This window comes from Myotis myotis, unplaced genomic scaffold, assembly GCF_014108235.1.
Source record: "Myotis myotis isolate mMyoMyo1 unplaced genomic scaffold, mMyoMyo1.p scaffold_m19_p_23, whole genome shotgun sequence".
Taxonomy (NCBI): domain Eukaryota; kingdom Metazoa; phylum Chordata; class Mammalia; order Chiroptera; family Vespertilionidae; genus Myotis; species Myotis myotis.
In genome coordinates this window covers 4714064-4728791 of record NW_023416328.1, presented here as the reverse complement: position 1 = coordinate 4728791, position 14728 = coordinate 4714064, and the positions used below count along the sequence as shown (strand labels likewise).

Genomic DNA, 14728 nt, shown 5'->3' with positions numbered 1-14728 from the left:
ACCTGTTGAGAGGGGAGTGCAGACTCGCTGGAAACAGTGAATCCTTTTGCTTTGCCTCTAACTTCCTTGCTCTGAAATTTTAAAGCAGGGCAGGAAATAGGTGCTGATCTATTTTCATCCACCACCTGCTCTACATTGAAAAGGGGAAGGGGGGGGCCACTAACAGAGGAGGAAGGCAAGCTAACCCACTGAGCGTCTGCTCCAGGCCAGGCCCTGCAATAGAGGCGTTCACACTCGCAAGACAGACTCAATGGCACTGCTATTCCCACCCCTTGGCACCACCAGGAGTATGGTGGCCTTACAGCAGGACTAGTGTTTCGGGTAAATTACGCTCCGTGGACCACATTTCAGAGAAGCTCACGAGTATAATCAAATACAGCAGTGGTTCTCAACCTTCTGGCCCTTTAAATACAGTTCCTCATGTTGTTATCCAACCATAAAATTATTTTTGTTGCTACTTCATCACTGTAATGTTGCTACTGTGATGAATCGTAATGTAAATATCTGATATGCAGGATGGTCTTAGGCGACCCCTGTGAAAGGGTCGTTCGACCGCCAAAGGGGTCGCAACCCACAGATTGAGAACCGCTGAAATATAGGAAAGCTGTCATCAAACATAGCTAAGTTGGGGGACTTGGGAGGCCTTCTTCCCTCGGTTATCAGAAAGATTTCTTCTCTCCAGCAAACATCTGGGGTGTCCGGCATATCAGCCTGGGGGCAGTCCCTGTCCTCGGTGTGAGTCCTGCCATATAATAAGAACAAAAAATGGCAATACTGCGCTAATGATGCTGATTCGTACTGTTGGAGCCCCAAGGGGGGCGTCCCCACGAAGGACTGGGGACCAGAAAGACATTCTCTGGAAGAGGCAGGATCAGGGTGGACCCTGTGATTCTCTATTCCCTCAGTCTGTGAGTCTCTATTCCCACTTCTGTTTTCTCGGTGCCAAGGCCTGGTTGGGTGCTCGTGACTCTTGCCTTTGTTGGGATGTTTGTCTTTCTTGTGAGGGTTTCCTGCCTCCACATTTAGTTTTTAAGCAGCTTCACAGGGGAGACTATCTGTCTCCATCCCCGCTTTGTCCCCCCTCTCCCGCCTCCCAGAGCCCAGCTCAGGGCCTGGCACATAATAGGTGCTCAATAAATGAATCTATGGAGCGGCAGGAATCATAATTCTATCTCAGTTAACACATTCTGTTTTCTTCCACCCACTGCTCCTTGTTGCTCCCTCGTGGGCAGCCCTGTTGAAATGCCACTTCCCTGAGGACAGCTATTCGGGGGTCTGGGCAGAGTCCATAGGCAGCAGTGGCTTGTTCTGCTCCAGAGCGAGGGCAGCAGCCATCGCCTTCACTAACGACTCCGCACTGACAGTCACGTGTGTCCGGTGCGTCTCCCTGTCTCCCCGCAACAGGACCCTGCTTTCCAGGGACGGACATCAAGACCTAGAGAGTCAAGTCTAGGGCGGCACAGCTGGAACCGCTCAGGAGCCAGGACCCTAGGCCCCGCCCCGGTGGCCCCAGCTGTCCTCTTCCCACCGCTGGGCAGGGGCAGTGGACATTTATCCAGGACCCGGCAGGGTGGGGAGGGGGACACATCAAAGACACAGAAGAGAAGCAACTTCAAAGGCCTCCCCTTGCTGGGTGCCCTCTGGAGGTTTTCTCAGGAAAAGGCGACAGCTGACATTAATGGGGACACTGCGTCTGAACGCGGTCCCTCAAGAAACAAACAAAAGGAAGGGGAGAGAGGCTGGCTGAAGGCAGAGGCCTTTCAAGTCCTGGCGAGGCGGGTTCAAGAGCTAAGCATGGCGTGCGGGAGTGATGGAGGGGCGTACTACTTCTCTTTACAGAGCCCAGGGGTTGTGCCACGTGAATGAAACGAGAAGTTGGCAAGGCTGCCAAGCTCAGGGCTAAGGTTTTGCAGTAGTATATGTCTAATACAATAAAAGGTTAAATTACATCCAAGGTTAAATAATGGATACTAGCCAGGCTGGTGTTGATCTCTGGTTGAGCATCTATCTATGAACCAGGAGGTCACAGGTTCAATTCCCAGTGGAGCACATGCCCAGGTTGCAGGCTTGATCCCCAGTAGGGGGCGTGCAGGAGGCAGCCGATCCATGATTCTCTCTCATCATGGATGCTTCTCTCTCCCTCTCCCTTCCTCTCTGAAATCAATTTTTAAAAAGCAGATACTAAGTAACTGGCCAATGGAGGTGCTATGGTTTGAATGCGTATGTCCCTCTAACGTCATGTTAGAAACCTAACCCCCCAATGTGGTGGCGGTAGGAGGTGGGGCCGCTGGGAGGTGAGTAGGCCACGAGGGTGGAGCCCTTGTGGTGGGATTAGACTCCACGGAGCTCCCTCTTCCTGCTGCCAAGTGAGGGATCAAGGGGACGTCTGCGGCTTGGGAGAGGACCCTCAATTAACATGCTGGTTCTCTGACTCAGGCTCCCGGCTTCCAGAACTGTGAGCAATAAATCTTTGGTGTTGATGAGCCACCCAGGCTATGGCACTTTGTTCTAGCAGCCCAAATGAACGAAAACAGGAGAATTCAGCGCATTTCCACATAAAACCATTCCTAAGCACAGCTTTTAATGGCTGGATCGCTTTTTTCCCTTCTTGGAGTGGTGGATCTCACATGGATAGTTTCCCAATTAGCTCATGAACTGTCTCACAGCTACTTGTCGAGTGACTTTGCCCCCTCTTAATTCTCAGGTGCCTCCTGGACTGTATGGTCAGTGCTTACGTGCAGCAGGTGAAGGGCAGGGTGCGGGGCCTCGCTTTCTGCAGGCGCAGGAGACCTGGCTACACTCAGACCGCAATCTGAATCTTGTTGGGCGTGGATAGAGAGAAAAATGGAGATTTCCCATTGGGGGCACCCGCCTCCAGGGGGACAGGAAGACTCCGAGAGAGACTCGATGTCTTACAAATGGAGCCATAAAGTGTTGAGAGGCGATGATTTTCGCCGAAACCGGTTTGGCTCAGTGAATAGAGCGTCGGTCTGTAGACTGAAAGGTCCCAGGTTCGATTCCAGTCAAGGGCATGTACCTTGGTTGCAGGCACATCCCCAGTGGGAGATGTGCAGGAGGCAGTTGATCGATGTTTCTCTCTCATCGATGTTTCTAACTCTCTATCTCTCTCCCTTCCTCTCTGTAAAAAAAAAAAAAAAAAAAAAAAAATCAATAAAAAATATATTTAAATAAAATAATGGCTTTTCTGAGCCAGGGGAATATTAAAGACGCCCTGAGGAGTCTAACCCATCCATCCCTTGGAGTCGTTCATCACGCCTCAACCTAGTATAGGGTGTCCCAAAATTCACGCAAGATTTGCAATTCAATTCAATTGCAAATCTTGCGTGATACATTTCCTCCCGAGGAGAAGCTCTGTCCAGGGCCACCCTGTGGTCAGACCCAGGTGCCTCCGTTTACTCCAAAGGCGTTCTGGTTTGGGTGGTAAATTATTGTGTCCCCCTGGTTACAGGTGACAGCTTCATGGTGAGGAAGGATCAGGAATAAGCATGGCGGGGAATGTTGGGCACCCAAGTGACCCGTTTTCTTGCATTTTGATGTGCAGTTGCCTATAAGTACTTTTATAGAAAGACAAACACAGTTGGCAGGAACCTGACCAAAGCCTTAAGTTCTCACGGGTGTTTTCTGAAGTTGAGCGGAGGGGAGAACCTAGGGCAGTGACGGCGAACCTATGACACGCGTGTCAGAAGTGACACGCAAACTCATTTTTTTTTGGTTGATTTTTCTTTGTTAAATGGCATTTCAATATATAAAATAAATATCAAAAATATAAGTCTTCGTTTTACTATGGTTGCAAAGATCAAAAAATTTCTCTATGTGACACGGCACCAGAGTGAAGTTAGGGTTTTTCAAAATGCTGACACGCCGAGCTCAAAAGGTTCGCCATCACTGCCCTAGAGTGAACCGGCACCTTTTTGTACTATGACGGAAGCTGACTGATAAGCACAAGTTTGCTGAAATGAAAGCAAATGGCTAAATCACATCAAGCTAATATTTAACAGGAAGGAAGCGGGGCTGGCAGAGCAAGGAGCTGAGCAGTCAATAAGGGGTGCGCAGTGGCAGAAGAGAGATGGCCATGAGCTGCTGACCTCACCCTCCCCGTTGGCACCTATGGAAGCATCCATGGAAGCCCGGTTGTCATGGAAACACCATTGTCAAGGCTGCAACCTACACTGGTCTCTTCAGAGCTCTGTGCCCAGCATTGTTTCAATGTCTATGAAGTTCAAGAGCTTTGGTACACTGATAAGACTTGCTCTGTAGGAAAAGGTGTCTCGGAGACAGCTGAGCACAGGGATAGAGATACTAGGCCTGACCTGATCATCAAGAAGTTAGTTGAGTGGGTGGAGCTAGAGGAGATGAACACATTGGTGAGAGGCAGGGGTGGCGCTGGGACTAAATCTAACTTTGGTGCGAGCACCCCGCTAGAAGTAGCACTCGCTGCCTTTAAAGCTACAGCTGCTCTGATGTTCACGGTCACAATGAGTCCCCTCTGGCCCAGGGAGCCCCGGGTCTGACACGAGTGGATTTATGATTATGGAGCCAGAACTGGCCAGATAGTCCCAGACCCCAAGTTAGAAGTCAAGAGCTCCATTGTCCCCAGGGGAACCAGGGGGGGACAAAAAAGAAATACTAGGAATTGACTTAAAGTGTGAAGAACCAATGACACTCTGTGTAATTAAGAACTAGACTTGGAGTGACAAATTTGAGACATGAGTCACAGCATCCTTTCTGTTGTCCGGCTGTGAACTGGGAGAACATTGCCTGTTGCCAAATAGTTTTAAAAGACATGTAAGTCTATCAGGAAAAGACAGTATATGTGTTTACACACACACACACACAACACATGATATCTACAAGTATGTGAAGCCTAAAGAAAGCCGATAGAAAAATCCAAACTTAAGACCACTGTGGAGATAGGCATCAACCTCCCCAGAGTGTTCTCATTAAATCACATTATTCCTTAAAATACGCAGCTTTCCCAGTGACTTCAATTGTTTCTTTGGAGTGCACCAACACCTTGACTGAAAGGCTAGATTGAACTTAAAAAAAAAAAATAGTAACAACGAGAAAAGTACAAGGAAATATGTCCTCAAACCACACATTCTAGAATCAGTAAGAGAAAAAAAACGATTTAACGTAAAGTAATTAGCCTCACATACGACTTTTTAAAACCAGTGCACATGGCACAGAGTGGGCAAGGTACCAGGGTCAGATGGGTTCACCCATCGCCTGGCCCCGCGTGATAGCAAAGCATCGCGAGACTTCACGGCCTGAGAGCCCGGGTCCGGAGTGGAATCCAACAGAACTGAATGGATGGCTGGGCTGGAAAGGGCTTCGGGGTGCTTTTACTCCAAAAACAGATCCTCCAGAGGAATGAGCAAAGGACCCCGTTAGTCACCCACCTCCTGCTCCCCATAAAATGACACCACTTAGTATTATGTCTCTTGCCACCAAAAAATAAACCGCTACCACATTCAGTTGGAGGCACTACTGAGCCATCTTGCTGCCTCTGTTAAACTTCTGGTGTCTCGAGTGTGGAGAGAATGTGATAACAACATCTTAACACGTGGGCGCGAAAGCCAGAGACTCAGGGAGCAGATGCTGAGACGTGCTAAGGAGTGGTGGCCTGTGGGGTGACGCAGGGGAAATGAGTCCCCAAGGACTTTGTCTCAGGGCCCAAGTGGAAGCCTCAAGTGGAAACCGTGGTGCGGATTAAACTATGTTCCAGGGGGAGGAGGGGAGGACCTGGGAGGCCTACGTCCCTGAGAGATGTTTGGATTTGTGGCCAGGTCGGGATGTTGCCCCTCTTGGAGAGGCCAGAGGGAGGTCTCGTCCACCCTCTGTGGGTCTCCGAGGCTGGCTGCGGGATCTCCTGAAGACTGAGGAGGGCTGTGCCAAGAAGAGCTGTGTTTATAAATAATGCATTTCCTTTGTCTTGCAGGAATTCTGGAGGCAGAGGTGCAATCAGATCGGCTGTGAACAGCTTACATAGCAAATCTAATAGGTTTGTAAATTAGATTTTGTGTTCATTTGTTTTTGCTGTAAGGCAGCTATTAATCTGCTTCTCCTCTTGGCTGGATGGTGCCCTTCCTACTTGGGAAACAGATCTGTTTTCTTTCACTTTGGCTTTGCATTTTCCTAATCACTTTGTGTGGGGGTTGGGGGGGGGGGTGTCCATAAAAATGTCCATGAAATGGCCCAAGGTCTAGAGGCTGCAGAGATGGGATGCTCAGATGCTAAGAGTCACTTTCTGGACAAGAGTCCACCCACATGGAAGCACGTGGACCACCAAGGAGCTTATTCATAACTTGCATTTTTGCTGAGCAACGGAGACTCTGAAGGGAATCAGGACGTTCACTCAATTTCATTGTCGATCTCGCGTCCAGGACGTTAAGATGAAAAGTAAAGCGTTCAGAGACTTTTGCTGAGGCCCCTTAAAAATATTAGGGAGTCAACTGAGAAATGCTAACCATGATAATTGAATGCACATTCTACATTCTGAGCATGCTTCCTCCCATGACAGGCCTTGGCCAGGTGACAGCTTGGTGCAGGGCAGCGAGCAAATGCGTGGCAAGCCAACAGACCCTGGCTTGCCTCTGGCTATGGTTGGGCCATGCCTCCGAGTCCCCATTCTCCATCAATGACGGCTGCATCACAGCTCTGACCGGAGTCTCATAAGCCCAAACTGATGGGGCAATGGGAGGAGAAAGGGAAGGCCAGTGCTCAACATGAAGGCCTTGTTTGACTTTCTGAATATGCTGTTTTGGTCAGTCTGGGAAGGAGTGGTCCAGGTATTCAGAGTAAGGTCTGTCATTTGCCCTTCCGTAGTTTTTTCAGGTCTCTTGACCATAATGACATCTATCGAGTATGTCTATTCCTGAGCCTAGAGGACTGACTCAGGCCACGGTCCTGTGTCCCTGACATCATTGCTTCTAGATCTCGTCATGACCTCTGAACCACCTGGGAGCTACAGGTGACGCTTATGCTGTGCCTGGTGAAATGTAGATAAACTATGTGTCTCTCTCCCACTGTGGAAAGATGCCCTCTTCTTCAGAAAGAAGGTCCTGCCCCTGGGGCAGGACCCCCCCCCCCCCATCATGCTCTGTGGTCACGTGGGGTGGGGGTGGGGGCTCTTGGGAGCCAGGCAGACCTAGATGCAGTCCCGGGCCTGTTAGCTGGGACCTTGGACACGTGATTTCACGCCTCTGAGCCCCAGTGTCCTCATTCAGTTAGAATAATAACACATCTTTTTCCAGGGGTGTTTCAAGAATGAGGACCTCTAAATAGAAGGTTCTATCCCGGCCTGATGTGTTAAAGGGACTCAGTTGAGACTTATTCCTATCACTGTGGATGCACTCAGGGCATCAGAAGACAGAGAAACGTAAGCCTGACATAGACTCCAGTGTCACTGGGCTGGACGGGGTGCTGAGGACAGGAGGTCACAGTCACTGGAGAGGACTCTCCATTCATTCATCCAGCCGTGTCTGTGCGACACAGGGCATGTACACCAGTGAGCGGAGGCGGTCCCTGGGGTTATCTTATCTGTCCCTTGATTTTACAGATAAGAAGACAGAAGCCAGGGACTCAAAGTGACTTCCCCCAGTACCCCAGAGAGGTAGCGACAGAGCCAGGGTTCAAGTTCAGTAAGACCATGGCTGGTTAGGCAGGACCCCATCCAAGTTTTCGCTAGGAAGTAGAGACAAATGGAATTTTACCGCTGCCCATGCCAACGTTTACCTCTTTCTTTTTCCTGCCTTTATCCCCTGGGTCCCTACCTTCATCACAGACAAGCCTGGAAGCCCTTTCCGCGGGTTTCTGAGCACGTCTCCTCCGCAAGCATCCTTGTCACAACACCCCTGCCGATCCTTCATGCCTGAGAGAGCCCGGGGCACCCAATATGCTCCTTTCTGCAAAGCATCACCCAAGATTGAATCTAAATTAAACCACAAGAGGCCCCGTCCCTGGTTACTAATGAGACTATCAGCCGGCCTCTTAGTGTTTCTATCACATACGCCTACTGATGTGAGCTGCGGCGAAGCTTGGGGGCGTGGGGTAGGGAAGCTAAATCAGCGGCCCTGGGGGTCACTGCTCCCACCTGTGGCCCATTCCTCTCATAGGCTTCCCTGAAGCCTGGATGCTAGGCGTTGGCCACTAACTCTTGACTCTTTTGTTCTCTGCTAAAGTTGCATTTATTTGAACCCAAGACTAGCGATACCAGTCAGGAATGCTGAGGAACGGAGCTGTCTGGGGAGAAAGCGCACAGATAATATGCACCCCCCCCAATGAATGTCTTCTCTCCCTGCAAAAAGCAAAATTGAGCACTGGGTTTAGACACCCTTTTTTAACTTGGCTGCTCCATGGTAAACGCAAGCAACATCGGTGCTTGTTTTAGGTTCTTTAAAGCTCCAGAATTGGGCCTCCCAAACCCAGTCATCATCGTCGCTGGGCGACTCTGCCGCCAGCACAGAGCTTGGGAGGTGACCCACATGCGTCTGCGTGCGGCCGGCAGAGGCGGGCCGGCTCCTGCCTGTGGATGTAATTGTAACCTAGTTTCTTAGAAACCCACTAGCATAGATTTCAAGCCTCTGAACTGAGGCGGGGCCTGAGGTTCCTGAACTGGGTGGAAAGATGGCGTGCGCCCAGAATGGTGATTTGCCCTCAGCGTACAGAGCCATCCATCCAGGCTCCCCCAGGACAAAAGGCAAATGTGCATCCAGCAAACACTTAGTTACTGAGCACACGCATTGGGGAATATAGAAATGAGGAGGGGTATTCCCTGGCTTACAGTCTAGTGCAGTGGTTCTCAACCTTCCTAATGCCGCGACCCTTTAATACAGTTCCTCATGTTGTGGTGACCCCCAACCATAAAATTTTTTTTGTTGCTACTTCATAACTGTAATTTTGCTACTGTTATGATTCGTAATGTAAATATCTGATATGCAGGATGTATTTAGGCAACCCCTGGGTAAAGGTCGTTCGACCCCCAAAGGGGTCTCGACCCACAGGTTGAGAACCGCTGGTCTAGTGGGAGAGAGAGACACAGCATCGAGAACTCTGAACAAGGCATCTCAGTGACAAAGGAAGGGGTGTTACAGATCTGTGGTTTTCTCCTCATTACGTTTGTAAACCATCAGGATACTCGGCTGCTAATGCAGCTGCTAGTGGAGTTTTGCTGAAGTAACTTGGAGAAGTTTTATTCTGACGGTGACTGCTAGGTTTCATTGGGAAGAAACGCGGGGGTGGAGGGAGAGAGAGAGTTTATCACCCCCTTTCCTGTATGTCGGATACACCACAGGGAGGATTTTGTGCATTCTAGAAGATAAATAGACTTTCTTCTCTCCTCAGGTAATAACTGCAATTTTGCTCTTCGGAAGAAGTTTACAGTCAAGCCCCAGCAAAAACAAAGCGATGGGACTTGTCGTTGGCATGCTAACACATCATATTTATCCCTCTCTCCCTTCTCCCTTCCAGAGCTGAAGGTGTAATAAATGGCTCCTCACCACCAGCTGTTGTTGACAGAAGCAACGAGAGCATTAAACACAACATCCAGCCGGCCTCAGCCGCGTGGAGGCACAACCAGACGCTGTCTCTGAGGATCAGGTAGTGGTAATTACCTCTCGGACGAGATCCGGGCTGGGCCTTCTTGGGCACAAGCCGGCAAATTGCCACTCTCCATCATCTAAAGAAGTTGGTTTAGAAGGAAAATGCTTACCTTCCACTGAGGCAGGTTTCGTCTGGAAGCGGTCAATTGGAAATAAAAACCCAAGGCCGGCCCAGCGGCCCCGCATGTGTGTGCAGCCGCTCGGCCCCGTGGCTGGCAGGAGCGGGGGTCCTGGGTGGATGGAGTGGGCGCTCAGCAGTGGGGCAGCTGTGAGAGCCTGGAGGCGGGGGTGGGGGGGTGCGGGGCCAGAGGTTGCTTCTCCAAAGGACCAGGGAAGGACTGCTTGCTTGGGGACGGCCTGGCATCAGGGCCTCCCACTTGGAGAGTCTTTGAAGAGCTCCCCCCCTGCCCCCCGATACACACAGTCCTATAGCTTGGGTAGGCTGCCTTCTCCAAAACATGAAAATGAAAAGCCATATCCAATCAGGTGGCCCAGGAGCTGGCATGACACCTGGTTGCAAAGGCAGAGCTCTGAGTTGCTGGGTGGCGGGAATAGGCCCCTGTAACCTAGGAATTTCAGCTTCAGCACTTTGGCTACTTGCCTTTGATATGGCCGCCACTGACCCAGCAACGATGGGTCAGTATAATCCAACCGTTCGTTTCCAGGCATTGCACCGGGGGCCCGAGTGCTGCCATGAATCAGGCATGTTAGTGGGGAGACGATCAAAGCAAAGACAAGACAGAACAGGACAGGACAGGATGGTGTGATGCACACAGTAGGCAGTATTGCATCTTATAACGAGGTGGAGATAAAAAGATCATTCAAGGAGAGAGTACTTCATTTTGTAAGAGAACCAAGAGGGCTGGCCAGGAAAGGAGCGATGGGTTTTGAAGGATGATTAGGAGTTTGCCAGGCATGCCAGGCTGCGTTCCACTGGTATACAGTCTGAAGAGCAGCGGTGCCCAAACCTAGATACAGGTTACAGTCGCCTGGGGAGCTTTAGGAAGCCTGCTGAGACCTGGCCACGCTCGGAGGCGGGGTTCCTCAGGTGTCAGTGGAACCTCTGGGTTCTCTATAGTCCCCAGGTGATGGAATGGGCACCTGCCGGGATGCACCACAGGCTGTGAACATCCCCATCCCGCAGGCTCAGGGGGCAGTCAGCCATCTGGGTGACGGGGCAACCATCTTGCAAATCCTCTCATTTGCAAAGCGTGAGAAGATGCTGTCCTTCCGGGGCTCTGAGGAAAAGCAGACGTTCTATCTGAAAGGGCGTCATTGCGTCTGTTTCACTGCAGGAAAGGGAACGTGTTTCAGCCGATCTGGGTACCAAACTTCCTTCTCGCTAAGACTTGTGTCATCTCTAAGGATATCTGGGGTGAATTAGAACGTTCTTTAAGTAAAACCTCAGGTTCCTGGGGCCAGGCCGGCAAGGTTTGAGTAAAACTCCCCGGTGATGCATAGTGGACACCCATCCTTTCTGTGGCTACAGGCTATGCTAGGTGATTCTAGAACTTTCCCCCTAAATCAAAGTCAGCCTAGAGCCTAGACAGCTATCCTTTGATCACTTTCGTTTTGAAACAACACAGAGCAACCGCGCTCTGAGGGACGAGAGAGGCATCACTAGTTACAAACCTCAGACCAGACAGCAGGTAGGAGGCCGGGAAATCATACTTCACAAAACAGACCAGCTTACGAACTCAGTCTCTCAAAAGGAGAGCGATGGACACACCTCACAGTAGCCACGTTCGCATTCACCCCCTGGGAGGGCCCTGTGCCTGAAGATGTCTTCCATGGAGGCATGAGGGACGTGTGTCATTCTGGCTGCCTGTTCCCAGTTCAGGACTCGCTGTCAGATGGCGGCTTTGAGTCCTGCAAAGGAGGGGAGTAGCTGACCACTGTCTGGGCTTTCCCGAGGCTGAGGGGTCTCCTTGGGAGTGCTAAGACCAAGCAGCCCTGGGGAAACCAGAATGTGGGGCACCCTCCCTTCCAGGGCCTTCTGTGATGAGCTCGCTTGTGTCCTAATGGAGTCATTTCCTGGGGCAGTTTGCACGCCTCGCAGGAAGTAGGCATAACCATAGCAACCGGGTTGGCCACCGCCATAATCGCCTTTGGGCCATTTCTGACAGTCCCTGCCCGGAACCTCTGAGGGCATCTGAACTCGGCGCTCCCTGGGTGCCGGGCGCCATCAGCCCCGCAAGGCAATGCCGGGCAGGAGAAGCCGGGTTGGCAAAGGGCAGCTGGCACCGGGGAGACTGATCCTCATGTTTGGTTTTGGCAGGAAACAAATCTTAAAGTTCTTGGATGCTGAGAAGGATATTTCCGTCCTCAAGGGGACCCTGAAGCCTGGAGACATTATTCATTACATCTTCGACCGAGACAGCACGATGAATGTGTCCCAGAACCTGTACGAGCTCCTGCCCAGGACCTCGCCGCTGAAGAACAAGCACTTCCAGACCTGTGCCATCGTGGGCAACTCGGGGGTCCTGCTCAACAGCGGCTGCGGGCCGGAGATCGACACGCACAGCTTCGTCATAAGGTACCGCAGCAGGGGCGCTGGGTCCAGGGCCGCAGGGGCACTGGGTCCAGGACAGCAGGCGTACTTGAGTGTTGTCAGTTGTCCCAAGAGGTTGAGCCAGGACACACTGGCTGTGTTAGTTGCAACCTCGTGGGTGGTGTAACAATTGTACAGTGTGAACAGAATGAAATAAATCCATGTAAAATGGGGGGAGGGGGAACATCTTGATGTCCCTGGTCCCAATGTCCAGACTGCACCCCAGACCAGTTATCAATCTGGGAGGGAGGGGTATGTGGCCCAAGGAGCCAGGTAATTCTGTTGTACATTAAGGATGGGAATTGCTGGTCTAGTGCAGAGGTAGGCAATCTATGGCCCATAGCCTATTTTTATCAATAAAGTTTTATTGGCACACAGCCATACCCATGCATTTTCATATCCTCAATGGACGCTTTCTTACTGCGAAGGGTGTAGTTGGAAGGAGCTGAACTGTTGCAATAGTGTATATAGCCCGCAAAGCATAAAATATTATCTGACCCTTTACAGAATAAGTGTGCCGACCCCTGCATAGAGCCTGCTATAAAAGAGTAGTAAGAAAATCTCCTGGTTAGTCCAAGTTCGCAAAAGTCTTTTAAGTGTTGTGGCAGGTCATAGGCTCCTAGTAACTTTATATCCTGGAGTCAAAATCTGGGAAGTGAGAGAGCAATGGAGAAACTCAGGTTTTATGTTTGACCATCATTCTCACTGAAATATCATCTCTCATTTTACAGTCCCCTGGGACACACCTGGAAGTATTTACCCAGGACCCTGACACCTGACCCCCAATCCAGACAGACTCGGAAACAAGGCCTCGCTGTCCCCTGGTCAAAAGTAGGGCACTGGGAGCCTCGAGTTTCATCTCAAACAGTGCCCCAGCCCTGGCAGAACCGCTACCGCGTCTCGTGTTTCTGCCAGGACCGTCCCTACGCAAAGGGAGCCTTGTCCTGGGCGGCCCCGTCCTAGAGCTCCTGGGACCTCAGAATGTGGGACTGGGCAGTGTGTCTGCCTCTGTGTCCGCTGGGATGGAAAAGCCACCGCAGCCTGGTCGCCAAACCTGTTTTAGTTTTAGTTTATCTTTTGCCAGGTTCTGCCTGTGTCTGGCCTTTATAATGGCTCAGTCCCTCCTTCTCAAAGCCCTCCAGTCTGAAGACTGAAGGAGGAAGGGGAAAGGGGAAAGAAAGCATGCTAGGTTTGCCTGAATGAGAGCCAGAGAAGGGGTAAGGGTGGGGTGGGGTAGGCGTTAAAGATTTAAAGTTTGGCCCTATCTGGTTTGGCTCAGTGGATAGAGCATCAGCCTGCGGACTCAAGGATTGAGGTTCGATTCCGGTTAAGGGCATGTACCTTGGTTGCAGGCACATCCCCAGTAGGGAGTGTGCAGGAGGCAGCTGATCGATGTTTCTCTCTCATCGATGTTTCTAGCTCTCTATCCCTCTCCCTTCCTCTCTGTAAAAAAATCAATAAAATATATCTTTAAAAAAAAAGATTTAAAGTTTGGGGCGGAGGAACCAGTGTGAGGAAAGCATGGAAATAAGAAGGCAGAGGCACGCATCCTGGAAGTCACTGCCTGGCCACACATAGGCTGCACACAGGGCTGTTAAGAATTGAGGCCAGACAGGAGGGCTGGTCCCCACAGGGTCCCCGTGAGCCTTCAGTGCCAGACAGAGGAGACTGCCTTTCTTAGGATCACAGGTGTGCAGAGTCAATTCCCAGATGTTTGGGGATTAAAACAGCATTGTGCGCATGCACACACACACACACAAAACCTTTCATAGGGAGAATCCTATACACAAATGCCCTTCCACAGGGCACGTGTTAACTTACTTAATTCTCACAACTCTGTCAGGAACATTCTATTTTGTCCTGGCTTTTGCAATGAGGAAACTGAGATACAGAAAGTCAGAGGTCACATGGCTAGTTCAGGCCAGTGTCAGGCCTTGGGCATGAGCTGCCTCTCTCACCTGCAGATTTGCCTTCTGACGCCTAATTCCATCCCAGCCAATAGTACTACTTTGTCTAACTGTTGTCTAACTGCTGCATTAAGTGCGAATCTGCCCATGTCACTCTCCTGCTCAAGAGCCTACAGTGGCTCCCTATTGCTCTCAGAACCAAGCCACTGACACACAGGCCTTTGTTATCTCACCCTCCTTGCCTCTCCTGCCCCATGTCCTCCATGCAATATGCTCTAGTCCAGAGGTTCTCAACCTTCCTAATGCCGCGACCCTTTAATACAGTTCCTCACGTTGTGGTGACCCCCAATTTCATTGTTACAAATTGAACATAATTAAAGCATCGTGATTAATCACAAAAACAATATGTAATTATATATGTGTTTTCCGATGGTCTTAGGCGACCCCTGTGAAAGGGTCGTTCGACCCCCAAAAGGGTCGCGACCCACAGGTTGAGAACCGCTGCTCTAGTCACACCACATTACTTGCCTTCCCCTAAATACTCACTCTGTTCCCCACCTCTGTGCCTTTGCACACATTTCTTGCACCTAAAATGCCACGGTATGATGTTTCCTAAACTGCCTGGTTATAGGACTTACCTAAAGAGCTTG

General features: G+C 50.6%; 1 protein-coding gene across 1 annotated transcript in view; it reads left to right on the top strand.

The window, feature by feature from the left end:
• Nucleotides 1–14728, top strand: part of ST8SIA2 (ST8 alpha-N-acetyl-neuraminide alpha-2,8-sialyltransferase 2) — a 43214-nt gene that overhangs the window by 15133 nt on the left and 13353 nt on the right. Inside the window, exons 2-4 of the mRNA XM_036355839.1 lie at nt 5960–6022; nt 9490–9618; nt 11899–12156. Of these exons, the coding sequence (XP_036211732.1) occupies nt 5960–6022; nt 9490–9618; nt 11899–12156 (450 nt within the window). The remainder of the gene's footprint in view (nt 1–5959; nt 6023–9489; nt 9619–11898; nt 12157–14728) is intronic.